At 46.0% G+C, this 17,494-nt stretch overlaps 1 protein-coding gene across 1 annotated transcript in view; it reads right to left on the bottom strand.

Moving 5' to 3' along the window:
* fbxl7 (F-box and leucine-rich repeat protein 7) overlaps positions 1–17,494 on the bottom strand; it is an 89,769-nt gene that overhangs the window by 57,798 nt on the left and 14,477 nt on the right. Inside the window, exon 2 of the mRNA XM_065005962.1 lies at positions 14,856–14,945. Within this exon, the coding sequence (XP_064862034.1) occupies positions 14,856–14,945 (90 nt within the window). The remainder of the gene's footprint in view (positions 1–14,855; positions 14,946–17,494) is intronic.

Below are 17,494 nucleotides of genomic sequence, written 5' to 3' on the forward strand. Positions count from 1 at the left end.
TGGTAGTATGGTAGTACGGTATTACAGTAGAACGGTAGTACGGTAGAATGATAGAATGGTAGTATGGTATTATGGTAGAATGGTAGAATGGTAGTATGGTATTATGGTAGAATGGTAGTATGGTAGTATGGTATTATGGTAGTATGGCATTATGGTAGAATGGTAGTATGGTAGAATGGCAGAATGGTAGTATGGTATTATGGTAGTATGGTAGTATGGTAGAATGGTAGTATGGTATTATGGTAGAATGGTAGAATGGTATTATGGTAGTATGGTAGAATGGTAGTATGGTAGAATGGTAGAATGGTAGTATGGTAGTATGGTATTATGGTAGAATGGTAGTATGGTAGATTGGTAGTATGGTAGATTGGTAGTATGGTAGAATGGTAGTATGGTAGAATGGTAGTATGGTAGATTGGTAGTATGGTAGAATGGTAGTATGGTAGAATGGTAGTATGGTAGATTGGTAGAATGGTAGTATGGTATTATGGTAGAATGGTAGAATGGTAGTATGGTATTATGGTAGTATGGTAGAATGGTAGTATGGTAGTATGGTATTATGATAGAATGGTAGAATGGTAGTATGGTAGTATGGTATTATGGTAGTATGGTATTATGGTAGAATGGTAGTATGGTAGATTGGTAGTATGGTAGATTGGTAGTATGGTAGAATGGTAGTATGGTAGAATGGTAGTATGGTAGATTGGTAGAATGGTAGATTGGTAGTATGGTAGAATGGTAGTATGGTAGAATGGTATTATGGTAGAATGGTAGAATGGTAGTATGGTAGAATGGTATTATGGTAGAATGGTAGTATGGTAGAATGGTATTATGGTAGAATGGTAGAATGGTAGTATGGTAGAATGGTATTATGGTAGAATGGTAGAATGGTAGTATGGTAAGTCAGGTATTTGGGAGTCCAAAGAAGATGAAGGAAGTCAAAGGCAAATTGCCAGAATAGGGAAATTACTCATGATATTTCTTGGGAGAATTCTAACATTTCTACACAAGAGATGGATAGTTATAACACACACAGGGTGGGAGAGCGAAGGGAGGGTGGGAGAGCAAAGGGAGGGAAGAGGGGAGAGAGAGGAGGGAAGAGGGGAGGGGAGAGGGGAGGGGAGAGGAGGGAAGAGGGGAGGGGAGAGGGGAGAGAGAGGAGGGAAGAGGGGAGAGAGAGGAGGGAAGAGGGGAGAGAGAGGAGGAAAGAGGGGAGGGGAGAGAGGAGGGAAGAGAGAGGAGGGAAGAGGGAAGAGGGGAGAGAGAGGAGGGAAGAGGCGAGATAGAGGAGGGAAGAGGGGGGAGATAGAGGAGGGAAGAGGGGAGAGAGAGGATGGAAGAGGGAGGGGAGAGAGAGGAGGGAAGAGAGAGGAGGGAAGATGGGAGGGGGAGAGAGAGAGGGGAGAGAGAGGAGGGAAGAGGGGAGAGAGAGGAGGGAAGAGGGGAGGGGAGAGAAGGCAGGGTGGGAGAGAGAAGGCAAGGTGGGAGAGAGAAGGGAGGGTGGGAGAGAGAAGGTAAGGTGGGAGAGAGAAGGCAAGGTGGGAGAGAGAAGGCAAGGTGGGAGAGAGAAGGCAGGGTGGGAGAGAGAAGGCAAGGTGGGAGAGAGAAGGCAAGGTGGGAGAGAGAAGGCAAGGTGGGAGAGAAGGCAAGGTGGGAGAGAGAAGGCAAGGTGGGAGAGAAGGCAAGGTGGGAGAGAGAAGGCAAGGTGGGAGAGAGAAGGCAAGGTGGGAGAGAGAAGGCAAGGTGGGGCAAGGTGGGAGAGAAAGGCAAGGTGGGAGAGAGAAGGCAAGGTGGGAGAGAGAAGGCAAGGTGGGAGAGAGAAGGCAGGGTGGGAGAGAGAAGGCAAGGTGGGAGAGAGAGAAGGCAAGGTGGGAGAGAAGGCAAGGTGAGAGAGAGAAGGCAGGGTGGGAGAGAGAAGGCAAGGTGGGAGAGAGAAGGCAAGGTGGGAGAGAGAAGGCAAGGTGGGAGAGAGAAGGCAAGGTGGGAGAGAGAAGGCAGGGTGGGAGAGAGAAGGCAAGGTGGGAGAGAGAAGGCAAGGTGGGAGAGAGAATGCAAGGTGGGAGAGAGAAGGGAGGGTGGGAGAGAGAAGTCAAGGTGGGAGAGAGAAGTCAAGGTGGGAGAGAGAAGGGAGGGTGGGAGAGAGAAGGGAGGGTGGGAGAGAGAAGGGAGGGTGGGAGAGCGAAGGGAGGGTGGGAGAGAGAAGGCAGGGTGGGAGAGAGAAGGCAGGGTGGGAGAGAGAAGACAGGGTGGGAGAGAGAAGGGAGGGTAAGAGAGCGAAGGGAGGGTGGGAGAGCGAAGGGAGGGAAGGGAGGGTGGGAGAGAGAAGGGAGGGTGGGAGAGAGAAGGGAGGGTGGGAGAGAGAAGGGAGGGTGGGAGAGAGAAGGCAAGGTGGGAGAGAGAGCACTGGTTGGTGTTCTGCGTGGTACTCCCTGCTAGAATCTGCAGGAGAAATCTGATCTACGTTGGAGGTGGACCAAGTGCATAGCCTGGGCTGGACCCAGCGCATAATCTGGTCTGGACCCAGCGCATAGTCGGAGGTGAACCACAGTTCACCGAGAGACACAAACGCCACCATATACGCTACCGCCACCCACCCATCTCAGAGGAGAATGCAGCCACACAGGCTCCTCCATCTACGCCCCAAGGCCTGGCTCGAACTTAAATAAGCAAGGCCTGTAACACACACTGTGTTTCTCAGCACTCGAAGATTCTCTGTGATTTACAGGAAATGCCTGCATTTTAACATTAACATTTTTTGAGTCATTTAGCAGACGCATTTATCCGGAGCGACTTACCGTTACTGCATTCAGTTTAAGATAGCTAGGTGGGACAACCACATATCTCTGTCATAGTACATTGTTCCTCAACAAAGCAGCTGTGTTCTTTCGACAAAATAATAAAAATAAATAACATATCAAAATGGTTCACTTTAGCCCATATATCTCTACGGTCATTCACCTGAAGTCCATATATCTCTACGGTTACTCACCTGAAGTCCATATATCTCTACGGTTACTCACCTGAAGTCCATATATCTCTACGGTTACTCACCTGAAGCCCATATATCTCTACGGTTACTCACCTGAAGTCCATATATCTCTACGGTTACTCACCTGAAGCCCATATATCTCTACGGTTACTCACCTGAAGCCCATATATCTCTACGGTTACTCACCTGAAGCCCATATATCTCTACGGTTACTCACCTGAAGTCCATATATCTCTACGGTTACTCACCTGAAGCCCATATATCTCTACGGTTATTCACCTGAAGCCCCTGAAATCAATATATCTCTACGGTTATTCACCCGAAGTCCATATATCTCTACGGTTGTTCACCTGAAGCCCCTGAAATCCATATATCTCTACGGTTATTCACCTGAAGTCCATATATCTCTACGGTCATTCACCTGAAGTCCATATATCTCTACAGTTATTCACCTGAAGCCCCTGAAGTCCATATATCTCTACGGTTATTCACCTGAAGCCCCCGAAGTCCATATATCTCTACGGTTATTCACCTGAAGCCCCCGAAGTCCATATATCTCTACGGTTATTCACCTGAAGCCCCCGAAGTCCATATATCTTTATGGTTATTCACCTGAAGCCCCAGAAGTCCATATATCTCTACAGTTATTCACCTGAAATCCATATATCTCTACAGTTATTCACCTGAAGCCCCCGAAGTCCATATATCTCTACGGTTATTCACCTGAAGCCCCCGAAGTCCATATATCTCTACGGTTATTCACCTGAAGCCCCCGAAGTCCATATATCTTTATGGTTATTCACCTGAAGCCCCAGAAGTCCATATATCTCTACAGTTATTCACCTGAAGTCCATATATCTCTACAGTTATTCACCTGAAGCCCCTGAAGTCCATATATCTCTATGGTTATTCACCTGAAGCCCCTGAAGTCTATATATCTCTACGGTTATTCACCTGAAGCCCCCGAAGTCCATATATCTTTATGGTTATTCACCTGAAGCCTCTGAAGTCCATATATCTCTACAGTTATTCACCTGAAGCCTCTGAAGTCCATATATCTCTACAGTTATTCACCTGAAGCCTCTGAAGTCCATATATCTCTACAGTTATTCACCTGAAGCCCCTGAAGTCCATATATCTCTACGGTTATTCACCTGAAGTCCATATATCTCTACGGTTATTCACCTGAAGTCCAAATATCTCTACGGTTATTCACCTGAAGCCTCTGAAGTCCATATATCTCTAAGGTTATTCACCTGAAGCCCCTGAAGTCCATATATCTCTACGGTTATTCACCTGAAGTCCATATATCTCTACGGTTATTCACCTGAAGTCCAAATATCTCTACGGTTATTCACCTGAAGCCTCTGAAGTCCATATATCTCTACGGTTATTCAACTGAAGCCCCTGAAGTCCATATATCTCTACGGTTATTCACCTGAAGTCCATATATCTCTACGGTTATTCACCTGAAGTCCATATATCTCTACGGTTATTCAACTGAAGTCCATATATCTCTACGGTTATTCACCTGAAGTCCATATATCTCTACGGTTATTCACCTGAAGTCCATATATCTCTACAGTTATTCACCTGAAGTCCATATATCTCTATGGTCATTCACCTGAAGCCCCTGAAGTCCATATCTCTCTACGGTTATTCACCTGAAGCCTCTGAAGTCCATATATCTCTACGGTTGTTCACCTGAAGCCCCTGAAATCCATATATCTCTACGGTTATTCACCTGAAGTCCATATATCTCTACGGTTATTCACCTGAAGTCCATATATCTCTACGGTTATTCACCTGAAGTCCATATATCTCTACGGTTATTCACCTGAAGTCCATATATCTCTACTGTTATTCACCTGAAGTCCATATATCTCTACGGTTATTCACCTGAAGCCCCTGAAGTCCATATCTCTCTACAGTTATTCACCTGAAGCCCCTGAAGTAATAACAGAGGAAGAGACTGTAGAAATACTGTAGAAATGCTGAATACAACAGGTGTAGACCTTACAGTGAAATGCTTATTTACAATCCCTTAACCAACAATGCAGTTTTAAGAAAATACCCCCCCAAAAAAGTAAGATATAAAAGTAGCAAATCATTAAAGAGCAGCAGTAAAATAACAATAGCGAGGCTATATACAGGGGGTACTGGTACAGAGTCAATGTGGAGGATATATACAGGGGGTACCAGTACAGAGTCAATGTGGAGGCTATATACAGGGGGTACTGGTACAGAGTCAATGTGCGAGGGCACCGGTTAGTCAAGGTAATTGAGGTAGTATGTACATGTAGGTAGAGTTATTAAAGTGAATATGCATAGATAATAACAGGGAGTAGCAGCTGTGTAGAAGGGGGTGGGGCTATGCAAATATAGTCTGGGTAGCCTTTTGATTAGATGTTCAGGAGTCTTATGGCTTGGGGGTAGAAGTTGTTTAGAAGCCTCTTGGACCTAGACTTGGTGCTCCAGTACTGCTTGCCGTGAGGTAGCAGAGAGAACAGTCTGTGACTATGGTGGCTGGAGTCCTTGACAATTTTTAAGGCCTTCCTCTGACACCGCCTGGTATAGAGGTCCTGGTTGGCAAGAAGCTTGGCCCCGGTGATGTTCTGGGCCGTTCGCAATACCCTCTGTAGTGCCTTGCGGTCGGAGGCCGAGCAGTTGTGCACTTTGTAGGGAATAGGGTGCCATAGGGCTCAGGTCAGAAGTAGTGCACTATGTAGGGAATAGGGTGCCATAGGGCTACGGGCGAAAGTAGTGGACTATATAGGGATAGGGTGTCATAGGGCTCTAGTCAAAACTAGTGCACTATATAGGAAATAGGGTGTCATTTGGGATACAACCATGACGTGTGAGGTATCAATCAATCAATCAAATGTATTTATAAAGCCCTTCAGCTGATGTCACAAAGGTATGCAGCTATAGCTGTAGAATGTGTTTCTTGGACAGACCATAGACATGAAGCAATGAGTGGGGAACATTACAGGTTGAAGGTACTGTGTCTTTCCATGTGGCCTGCAGAGGTTGGTTGGCTGGTGTTAAATCAGGTTTACGTTTGGCCTTGAGACCTACGAAGTCCATTTATAAAGCGATAGTACATTTACATTGTGCGGGCAAATTTCATCTGTACAATTTACGCCTTAAATGAATGGATAAAAATAATAAATGGAGAAGCTACGCTTCTTTAGTTGCGTTGTTTTTACCAGGGTCCATTTTCACACAGAGATAGAGGTTTAGGATTGTAGTAATACCATAGAGCTTATGTCCTTGTTGCTCTATTTTCCATCCATTTTGTTTACAGTACAACTTATGTTATAAAGCCTTCATAATGCTATCATAATAGTGACTTAAGTGATGTTATAATCAGTAATGACAACTGACGTCAAGCTTACGGTAACCATCTTTACACACCCAATGACATTGACCATTACCTAGGTAGGCTACAGTACAGACCCCTTGACTTTTTCCACATTTTCTTACGTTACAGCCTTATTCTAAAATTGATTAAATAAAAAAAGTTCCTCATTAATCAATACCTGATAATGACGAAGCGAAAACGGGTTTAGAAATCTTTGCAAATGTATCAAAAATGTAAAACACCTTATTTAAATAAGTATACAGACCCTTTGCTATGAGACTAGAAATTGAGCTCAGGTGCTTCCTGTTTCCATTGATCATCCTTGAGATTTTTCTACAACTTGATTGGAGTCCACCTGTGGTAAATTCAATTGATTGGACATGATTTGGAAATGCACACACCTGTCTATATAAGGTCCCACAGTTGACAGTGCATGTCAGAGCAAAAACCAAGCTATGAGGTTGAAGGAATTGTCCGTACAGCTCCGAGACAGGATTGTGTCGAGGCACAGATCTGAGGAATGGAACCAAAACATTTCTACAGCATTGAAAGACCACAAGAACACAGTGGCTTCCATCATTCTTAAATGGAAGAAGTTTGGAACCCCCAAGACTCTTCCTAGAGCTGGCCGCCCGGACAAACTGAGCAATCAGGGGAGAAGGGCCTTGGTCGGGAGAAGGGCCTTGGTCGGGGAGAAGGACCTTGGTCGGGGAGAAGGACCTTGGTCGGGGAGAAGGGCCTTGGTCAGGGAGGTGACAGGGAGGACAACCATCTCTGCAGCACACCACCAGGCCTTTATGGTAGAGTGGCCAGACGGAAGCCACTCCTCAGTAAAAGGCACATGACAGCCAGCTTGGAGTTTGCCAAAAGGCACCAAAAGGACTCTCAGACTATGAGAAACAAGATTCTCTGGTCTGATGAAACCAAGATTGAACTCTTTGCCAAGCTTCAAGTCTGGGCGAAACCTGGCACCATCTCTACTGTGAAGCATGGTGGTGGCAGCATCATGCCGTTGGGATGTTTTTCAGCGGCAGGGACTTGGAGACTAGTCAGGATCGACGGAAAGATGAAGGGAGGAAAGTACAGAGAGATCCTTGATGAAAACTTGCTCCAGAGCACTCAGGACCTCAGACTGGGGCAAAGGTTCACCTTCCAACAGGACATGACTCTAAGCACACAGTCAAGACAACGCAGTAGTGGCTTCGGGACAAGTCTCTGAATGTCCTTGAGTGGCCCAGCCAGAGCCCGGACTTGAACCCGATTCAAACTGAAATCTCCATCCCTAACTACAACATTTTCAGACAAGATTGAATGACCAAAGGGGGCGGTGTTGCAATCTACTGCAGAGATAGCCTGCAGAGTTCTGTCCTACTATCCAGGTCTGTACCCAAACAATTTGAACTTCTACTTTTAAAAATCCACCTCTCTAAAAACAAGTCTCTCACCGTTGCCGCCTGCTATAGACCACCATCTGTCCCCAGCTGTGCTCTGGACACCATATGTGAACTGATTGCCCCCCATATATCTTCGGAGCTCGTGCTGCTAGGCGACCTAAACTGGAACATGCTTAACAAATCAAATCAAATGTATTTATATAGCCCTTCGTACATCAGCTGATATCTCAAAGTGCTGTACAGAAACCCAGCCTAAAACCCCAAACAGCAAGCAATGCAGGTGGCTAGGAAAAACAACCCAGCCATCCTACAGTCTAAGCTTGATACCCTCAATCTCACACAAATTATTAATGTACCTACCAGGTACCTCCCCAAAGCCAAAAACACGGGCACCCTCATAGATATCAGCCTAACCAACTTGCCCTCTAAATACACCTCTGCTGTTTTCAACCAAGATCTTAGCGATCACAGCATCATTGCCTGCACCGTAATGGGTCAGAGGTCAAACGACCTCCACTCATCACTGTCAAACGCTGCCTGAAACACTTCAGTGAGCAGGCCTTTCTAATTGACCTGGCCGGGGTATCCTGGAAGGCTATTGACCTCATCCCGTCAGTAGAGGATGCCTGGTTATTTAAAAAAAAAATGCCTTCTCTGATGGAGTTCAGTGTGTCAAATCAGAGGGCCTGTTGTCCGGGCCTCTGGCTGTCTCTATGGGGGTGCCTCAGGGTTCAATTCTTGGACCGACTCTCTTCTCTGTATACATCAATGATGTCGCTCTTGCTGCTGGTGAGTCTCTGATCCACCTCTACGCAGACGACACCATTCTGTATACTTCTGGCCCTTTTTTGGACACTGTGTTAACAACCCTCCAGACGAGCTTCAATGCCATACAACTCTCCTTCCGTGGCCTCCAATTGCTCTTAAATGCAAGTAAAACTAAATGCATGCTCTTCAACCGATCGCTGCCTGCACCTGCCCGCCCGTACTCTGGACGGTTCTGACTTAGAATACGTGGACAAATACAAATACCTAGGTGTCTGGTTAGACTGTAAACTCTCCTTCCAGACTCACATCAAACATCTCCAATCCAAAGTTAAATCTAGAATTGGCTTCCTATTTCGCAACAAAGCATTTACAAAATAACCTCCAATACTCTACTCAATAAATTGGATGCAGTCTATCACAGTGCAATCCGTTTTGTCACCAAAGCCCCATATACTACCCGCCACTGCAACCTGTAAGCTCTCGTTGGCTGGCCCTTGCTTCATACTCGTCGCCAAACCCACTGGCTCCAGGTCATCTACAAGACCCTGCTAGGTAAAGTCCCCCCTTATCTCAGCTCGCTGGTCACCATAGCACTACCTACCAGTAGCACGCGCTCCAGCAGGTATATGTCTCTGGTCACCCTCAAAACCAATTCTTCCTTTGGCCGCCTCTCCTTCCAGTTCTCTGCTGCCAATGACTGGAACGAACTACAAAAATCTCTGAAACTGGAAACACTTATCTCCCTCACAAGCTTTAAGCACCAGCTGTCAGAGCAGCTCACAGATTACTGAACCTGTACATAGCCCATCTATAATTTAGCCCAAACAACTACCTCTCCCCCTACTGTATTTATTTATTTTGCTCCTCGGCACCCCATTATTTCCATCTCTACTTTGCACATTCTTCCACTGCAAATCTACCATTCCAGTGTTTTACTTGCTATATTGTATTTACTTCGCCACCATGGCCTTGTTTTGCCTTTACCTCCCTTATCTCACCTCATTTGCTCACATTGTATATAGACTTATTTTTCTACTGTATTATTGACTATGTTTGTTTTACTCCATGTGTAACTCTGTGTTGTTGTATGTGTCGAAATGCTTTGCTTTATCTTGGCCAGGTCGCAATTGTAAATGAGAACTTCTTCTCAACTTGCTTACCTGGTTAAAAAAGGTGAAATATATATATATTTTTTAATCTCTGGAGAAACCTGAAAAAAGCTGTGCAGCGACGCTCCCCATCCAACCAGACAGAGCTTGAGAGGATCTGCAGAGATTAATGGGAGAAACTCCCCTAATACAGGTGTGCCAAGCTTGTAGCGTCACACCCAAGAAGACTGGAGGCTGTAATCGCTGTCAAAGGTGATTCAACAAAGTACTGAGTAAAGGGTCTGAATACTTACGTAAATGTAATATTTCTGTTTTTTATTTGTAGTAAATTTGCTAAAGTGTATAAAAACCTGTTTTTGCTTTGTCATTATGGGATACTGTGTATAGATTGATGAGGGGGGAAGAAAATGTCATCCATTTTAGATTAAGGCTGTAACGTAACAAAATCTGGAGTCTGAATACTTTCCGACTGCACTGTACCTGCAGGTTTTACATTCTACATTTGGCAAATGCATTTTCTGCTATCTGTTGTAATGTTGACTGTTCCGCAAAATCAACCACACAGTTCCCCCCCAAAAAAACACACAGTTCCCCCAAAAATCACACAGTTCCCCCTAAAAAAACACAGTTCTCCCCAAAAAACATACAGTTCCCCCCAAAAAACCACAGTTCCCCCCAAAAAACACAGTTTCCCCAAAAACACACAGTTCCCCCCCCAAAAACGCTGGTAAAAAAACGGTAAAGAAAATATCCCTCACTATTACAGCACAACTGCCAATGAGCCTAGTCCATTGTGTTACGTTACTCCGAATGACCTTAAATGAGCCTAGTCCATTGTGTTACGTTACTCCGAATGACCTTAAATGAGCCTAGTCCATTGTGTTACGTTACTCCGAATGATCTTAAATGAGCCTAGTCCATTGTGTCTCGTTACTGCTAATGACCTTAAATGAGCCTAGTCCATTTTGTTACGTTACTCCAAATGGCTTCAAATGCCACGTGGCCAATATTAGCGGAGTTCAAGAGGCACATAAGATATTGACTCCTTTGAGGGAAATTGGCTCTATTTCTGACTCCTTCCTATACTGAACAAGTATGTGAGGAATGTGAATGAAATCATAGCAGTGAACTGGAACACAGACTCAAGTGCAGAGAAAAGTTGTGCCAAGTGTACAAATCTGATGTAAGGTCACAATATTTGAACACACAGAAAATAAGAAAACTGGACTGACCACTGAGCTGGCCACTGTCTGGGTGTGAGCATACAGGCACGGTCAAGTTGCGGTCAACCTCTTTTTTTTTCTTTTTTTACTACGACCCATTTCCTGGAACAAGCTACCGGTTGACTGTTCAATACACATGTTCCTCGAGTTGACACAGTTACCAACATCACAATTGTCACGCCATAGAGAGGCTTTTATTCTCTATTTTGGTTAGGCCAGGGTGTGACTAGGGTGGGCATTCTATGTTCATTTTCTATGTTTTGGATTTCTTTGTTTGGCCCGGGTGTGGTTCTCAATCAGAGGCAGCTGTCTATCGTTGTCTCTGATTGAGAACCATAGTTAGGCAGCCATTTTTTCCCACCTGAGTGTTGGTGGGTAGTTGCTTTCTGTTTTTTTGTGTTTAGCACCAGACAGAACTGTTTTCGCTTGGTTGTTTTGTCATTCAGTGTTCTGTTCTATTAAATAATGATGAACACGCTGCACCTTGGTCCTCACCTTCTTCCACCAACAGCTGTTACAACAATAACATTGTTGAATTCGACATTTGAATAGTTTATATTTCTATGTCACTATCCCCAAGGATCATAATGCGACTTAAATACAGTTTCCAGGATGGATAAACACAGATTAAATTATTATTATTAATTATTATTATTATTATATTATATATTATATATATTATATTATATTATATATTATTATTTATTATTAAATTATATTTAAAAGATATAGATACAGATATAAAGTACCTAATTAGAAAGTTCCTCCTTGCTATAGAACAACACACACACACATGATCCCGATGGTCTATTTTATGTGCTTATTACGGCTCATTCACGCACGCACGCATGCGCACACACGCACACACACACACACACACACACACACACACACACACACACACACACACACACACACACACACACACACACACACACACACACACAGCTTGACTGCCGTGATGGCAATATCGTTTGCGAACTGCTGTGCGAATTACCGCCCTTACAGGGGAGTGTATGCCACCCTCGTCAATCTGCCGCAATAGGCAGCCGCCTCATCCTGCCTACTGGGCAGGCCGGGCCCTGGAAGCAAGTCTCTGGAGCCACTGAGCGGAAGGAGTGTGTATGGGTCCTGCTGTAGGACTCATTGGGCCAGCACTAGCAGGTCAAATCAATGACTAAAATGAATGAGTCACTCAGAAAAAAACTAATCATGACTCTCGAGTCAGTAAAAAGAATCGTTCAAAAAGAACGAATCGTTTGCGAACTGCACATCACTAACACACACACACACACACACACACACACACACACACACACACACACACACACACACACACACACACACACACACACACACACACACACACACACACACACACCCTTTGAGGTTTATCACAAGGGCAACGGTGAAAGGAGAGGCCCCACTAGGAACAATGTTATCTCACAGAGTGCTCTAACCAGGCCACACACTGCCATTTCAAAAGAGCCCATCACAGTTTTTTTCTGGATCAACACGAGGCGTAGGTGATGGGACATGGCCATGGGCACCAATTTTTTTTTGCTGTTTTAAAGCTAATTTCCTGCAATTCTACACATTTCTGCCATGCCTTATGCTATCTGAGTGACTCCAACATTATAACAAAATCAATGGGGGCCCCACGCCATGACAAAAATACTCCTAAATGCATAATTTTTTGGAATTTGAGATTCTCCCTGACTGTCCAGCTTTTATTTTGGTGATTGTTAGTTCTCAAATGTGATCTTATTGAAAAATATATATGTCTATTATATTTTCTGCATACTTTAGATCTTGTTTTACACACACACTGCCATTTCAATAGAGCCCATCAATGTTATCTCACAGAGAGCTCTAATCAGGTCACACACAGCCATTTCAATAGAGCCCATCAATGTTCTCTCACAGAGAGCTCTAATCAGGTCACACACATGGCCATTTCAATAGAGCCCATCAATGTTATCTCACAGAGAGCTCTAATCAGGTCACACACATGGCCATTTCAATAGAGCCCATCAATGTTATCTCACAGAGAGCTCTAATCAGGTCACACACGGCCATTTCAATAGAGCTCATCAATGTTCTCTCACAGAGAGCTCTAATCAGGTCACACATGGCCATTTCAATAGAGCCCATCAATGTTATCTCACAGAGAGCTCTAATCAGGTCACACACGGCCATTTCAATAGAGCCCATCAATGTCATCTCACAGAGAGCTCTAATCAGGTCACACACGGCCATTTCAATAGAGCCCATCAATGTTATCTCACAGAGAGCTCTAATCAGGTCACACATAGCCTATGTTGCAATTGCTGCCATTCCTCAAATGTTCCATCTTAGCTCGTGGAGATGGATGATAGTTTATCTGCTGATTTACTCCTGGCAGAGCGCTATTAGCTACAGCCACTTTAATCTCGTGAAGGAACCAAATCTCGCTAGCCACTCCATTTGATCCTGGGGCGAAAGTGTTCGAATGGAAACTGGTAAAAAAATGTTTTATGACCTCATTTAAGCCAGTTTTTTTTTTCACGTTGGGAATCCATTCCTGATAGCTACAGTTGTAAGTAGCTTACAAGCCTGCAACAGTCGCCATTTTGTGGCTGAATTGGAGCCACAGGCCAAGACCACAGTCACCACGGGTCAGTGCTGAGGGTGCCTTCTCTAGAATACAGGCCGTTTTGGCCTTGCTACACCATTGTTATTTTAGAGAGGAGAGGACAGCCCTCCCTGCTATTATTTTGGCGGCTGGAAGTTCAGTGTGTGTGTGTGTGTGTGTGTGTGTGTGTGTGTGTGTGTGTTAGAGAGAGAGAGTGTGTGTGTGAGAGAGAGTGTGGGCTGAAGCAGAATAGACAGGCAGACAGGCAGACAGACAGGCAGACAGGCATACAGGCATACAGGCAGACAGGCAGACGCCTCTTCTAATCTTGGGAAACAGTTCTCATCTCTCCTCCCTTCCACAGACACACGCTGGTACACACACACTCTACACACTCTCTCTCTTTCCAAAGCAGCACCACAGAGTTGGAGTCAGTCATCTCCCTCCACAGGGCCAGACTCTACTGTTAACAACAGAGTTGGAGTCAGTATTCTCTCTCCGCAGGGCCAGACTCTACTGTTAACAACAGAGTTGGAGTCAGTATTCTCTCTCCGCAGGGCCAGACTCTACTGTTAACAACAGAGTTGGAGTCAGTATTCTCTCTCCGCAGGGCCAGACTCTACTGTTAACAACAGAGTTGGAGTCAGTAATCTCTCTCCACAGGGCCAGACTCTACTGTTAACAACAGAGTTGGAGTCAGTATTCTCTCTCCGCAGGGCCAGACTCTACTGTTAACAACAGAGTTGGAGTCAGTATTCTCTCTCCGCAGGGCCAGACTCTACTGTTAACAACAGAGTTGGAGTCAGTATTCTCTCTCCGCAGGGCCAGACTCTACTGTTAACAACAGAGTTGGAGTCAGTATTCTCTCTCCGCAGGGCCAGACTCTACTGTTAACAACAGAGTTGGAGTCAGTATTCTCTCTCCCCAGGGCCAGACTCTACTGTTAACAACAGAGTTGGAGTCAGTATTCTCTCTCCGCAGGGCCAGAATTTACTGTTAACAACAGAGTTGGAGTCAGTATTCTCTCTCCGCAGGGCCAGACTTTACTGTTAACAACAGAGTTGGAGTCAGTATTCTCTCTCCGCAGGGCCAGACTCTACTGTTAACAACAGAGTTGGAGTCAGTAATCTCCCTCCGCAGGGCCAGACTCTACTGTTAACAACAGAGTTGGAGTCAGTATTCTCCCTCTGCAGGGCCAGAATTTACTGTTAACAAACCAGAAAAAGAGAACAGCTCACAACAGCAGTGATGGCAGTTTGTTTTCCAACAAAGTATCTCTCTCAACAAAAAAAAACATGGTTTTGTCCAAAAATAGTCAACAGTGCAGGAAAAAGAGAGGGAGAAAAAAGACAACATGTAAACAGATTTGGCCTAACGAGGTCCAGATGCCCTACCTTCGCTGGTAGCTGCATTCTTGGGAGCTTTGGTTGACGTCTGATCCGTACTTGAACTCAGGTCGGAGGAAATACTGGAGCTGCCTTTACCTAGAGGAACACAGGACCAAATCAGGACGGGACGTATCACAGTGGAACACACCACGAAAAAGCCAACCAGACAGGCAAACAATCCCACGAAAATCAACAGCGGACGGGTACACCAAGTAGTCTTTTCAGCAGTTTTAAACCAAAGTCACTAACATCCTATTTGATTCCAGGTTGAATCCTTTCCAGAGGGTTATATCTGGAATCAAACAGGGCTTTCTACTATGGGAACAGCCTAAGAACCCTTTCCAGAGTGTTATATCTGGAATCAAAAAGGGCTTTCTACTATGGGAACAGCCTAAGAACCCTTTCCAGAGGGTTATATCTGGAATCAAACAGGGCTTTCTACTATGGGAACAGCCTAAGAACCCTTTCCAGAGGGTTATATCTGGAATCAAAAAGGGCTTTCTACTATGGGAACAGCCTAAGAACCCTTTCCAGAGGGTTATATCTGGAATCAAAAAGGGCTTTCTCCTATGGGAACAGCCTAAGAACCCTTTCCAGAGGGTTATATCTGGAATCAAAAAGGGATTTCTACTATGGGAACAGCCTAAGAACCCTTTCCAGAGGGTTATATCTGGAATCAAAAAGGCTTTCTACTGTGGGAACAGCCTAAGAACCCTAACAGTGTAGACTGTGGGCTCTGGTTCAAAGATGACAGGTCATGGGATCCACTACAGGGCTAGTCCCCCTTGTGGGCTCTGGTTCAAAGATGACAGGTCATGGGATCCACTACAGGGCTAGTCCCCCTTGTGGGCTCTGGTTCAAAGATGACAGGTCATGGGATCCACTACAGGGCGAGTCCCCCTGTGGGCTCTGGTTCAAAGATGACAGGTTGGGATCCACTGCAGGGCGAGTCCCCCTTGTGGGCTCTGGTTCAAAGATGACAGGTTGGTAACCACTACAGGGCTAGTCCCCCCTGTGGGCTCTGGTTCAAAGATGACAGGTTGGTAACCACTACAGGGCTAGTCCCCCTTGTGGGCTCTAGTTCAAAGATGACAGGTTGGTAACCACTACAGGGCAAGTCCCCCTTGTGGGCTCTGGTTCAAAGATGACAGGTCATGGGATCCACTGCAGGGCTAGTCCCCTTGTGGGCTCTGGTTCAAAGATGACAGGTTGGTAACCACTACAGGGCTAGTCCCCCTTGTGGGCTCTAGTTCAAAGATGACAGGTCATGGGATCCACTACAGGGCTAGTCCCCCTTGTGGGCTCTGGTTCAAAGATGACAGGTCATGGGATCCACTGCAGGGCCGAGTCCCCCTTGTGGGCTCTGGTTCAAAGATGACAGGTCATGGGATCCACTACAGGGCTAGTCCCCTTGTGGGCTCTGGTTCAAAGATGACAGATCATGGGATCCACTACAGGGCTAGTCCCCCTTGTGGGCTCTGGTTCAAAGATGACAGGTCATGGGATCCACTACAGGGCGAGTCCCCCTGTGGGCTCTGGTTCAAAGATGACAGGTTGGGATCCACTGCAGGGCGAGTCCCCCTTGTGGGCTCTGGTTCAAAGATGACAGGTTGGTAACCACTACAGGGCTAGTCCCCCCTGTGGGCTCTGGTTCAAAGATGACAGGTTGGTAACCACTACAGGGCTAGTCCCCGTTGTGGGCTCTAGTTCAAAGATGACAGGTTGGTAACCACTACAGGGCAAGTCCCCCTTGTGGGCTCTGGTTCAAAGATGACAGGTCATGGGATCCACTGCAGGGCTAGTCCCCTTGTGGGCTCTGGTTCAAAGATGACAGGTTGGTAACCACTACAGGGCTAGTCCCCCTTGTGGGCTCTAGTTCAAAGATGACAGGTCATGGGATCCACTGCAGGGCCGAGTCCCCCTTGTGGGCTCTGGTTCAAAGATGACAGGTCATGGGATCCACTACAGGGCTAGTCCCCTTGTGGGCTCTGGTTCAAAGATGACAGGTCATGGGATCCACTACAGGGCTAGTCCCCTTGTGGGCTCTGGTTCAAAGATGACAGGTCATGGGATCCACTACAGGGCTAGTCCCCCTTGTGGGCTCTGGTTCAAAGATGACAGGTCATGGGATCCACTACAGTGCTAGTCCCCCTTGTGGGCTCTGGTTCAAAGATGACAGGTCATGGGATCCACTACAGGGCTAGTCCCCATTGTGGGCTCTGGTTCAAAGATGACAGGTTGGTATCCACTGCAGGGCTAGTCCCCCTTGTGGGCTCTGGTTCAAAGATGACAGGTCATGGGATCCACTACAGGCTAGTCCCCCTTGTGGGCTCTGGTTCAAAGATGACAGGTCATGGGATCCACTACAGGGCTAGTCCCCCTTGTGGGCTCTGGTTCAAAGATGACAGGTCATGGGATCCACTACAGGGCTAGTCCCCCTTGTGGGCTCTGGTTCAAAGATGACAGGTCATGGGATCCACTACAGGGCGAGTCCCCCTGTGGGCTCTGGTTCAAAGATGACAGGTTGGGATCCACTGCAGGGCGAGTCCCCCTTGTGGGCTCTGGTTCAAAGATGACAGGTTGGTAACCACTAAGATGACTCTGGTTCAAAGATGACAGGTTGGTAACCACTACAGGGCTAGTCC

This window comes from Oncorhynchus nerka, linkage group LG20, assembly GCF_034236695.1.
Source record: "Oncorhynchus nerka isolate Pitt River linkage group LG20, Oner_Uvic_2.0, whole genome shotgun sequence".
NCBI lineage: Eukaryota > Metazoa > Chordata > Actinopteri > Salmoniformes > Salmonidae > Oncorhynchus > Oncorhynchus nerka.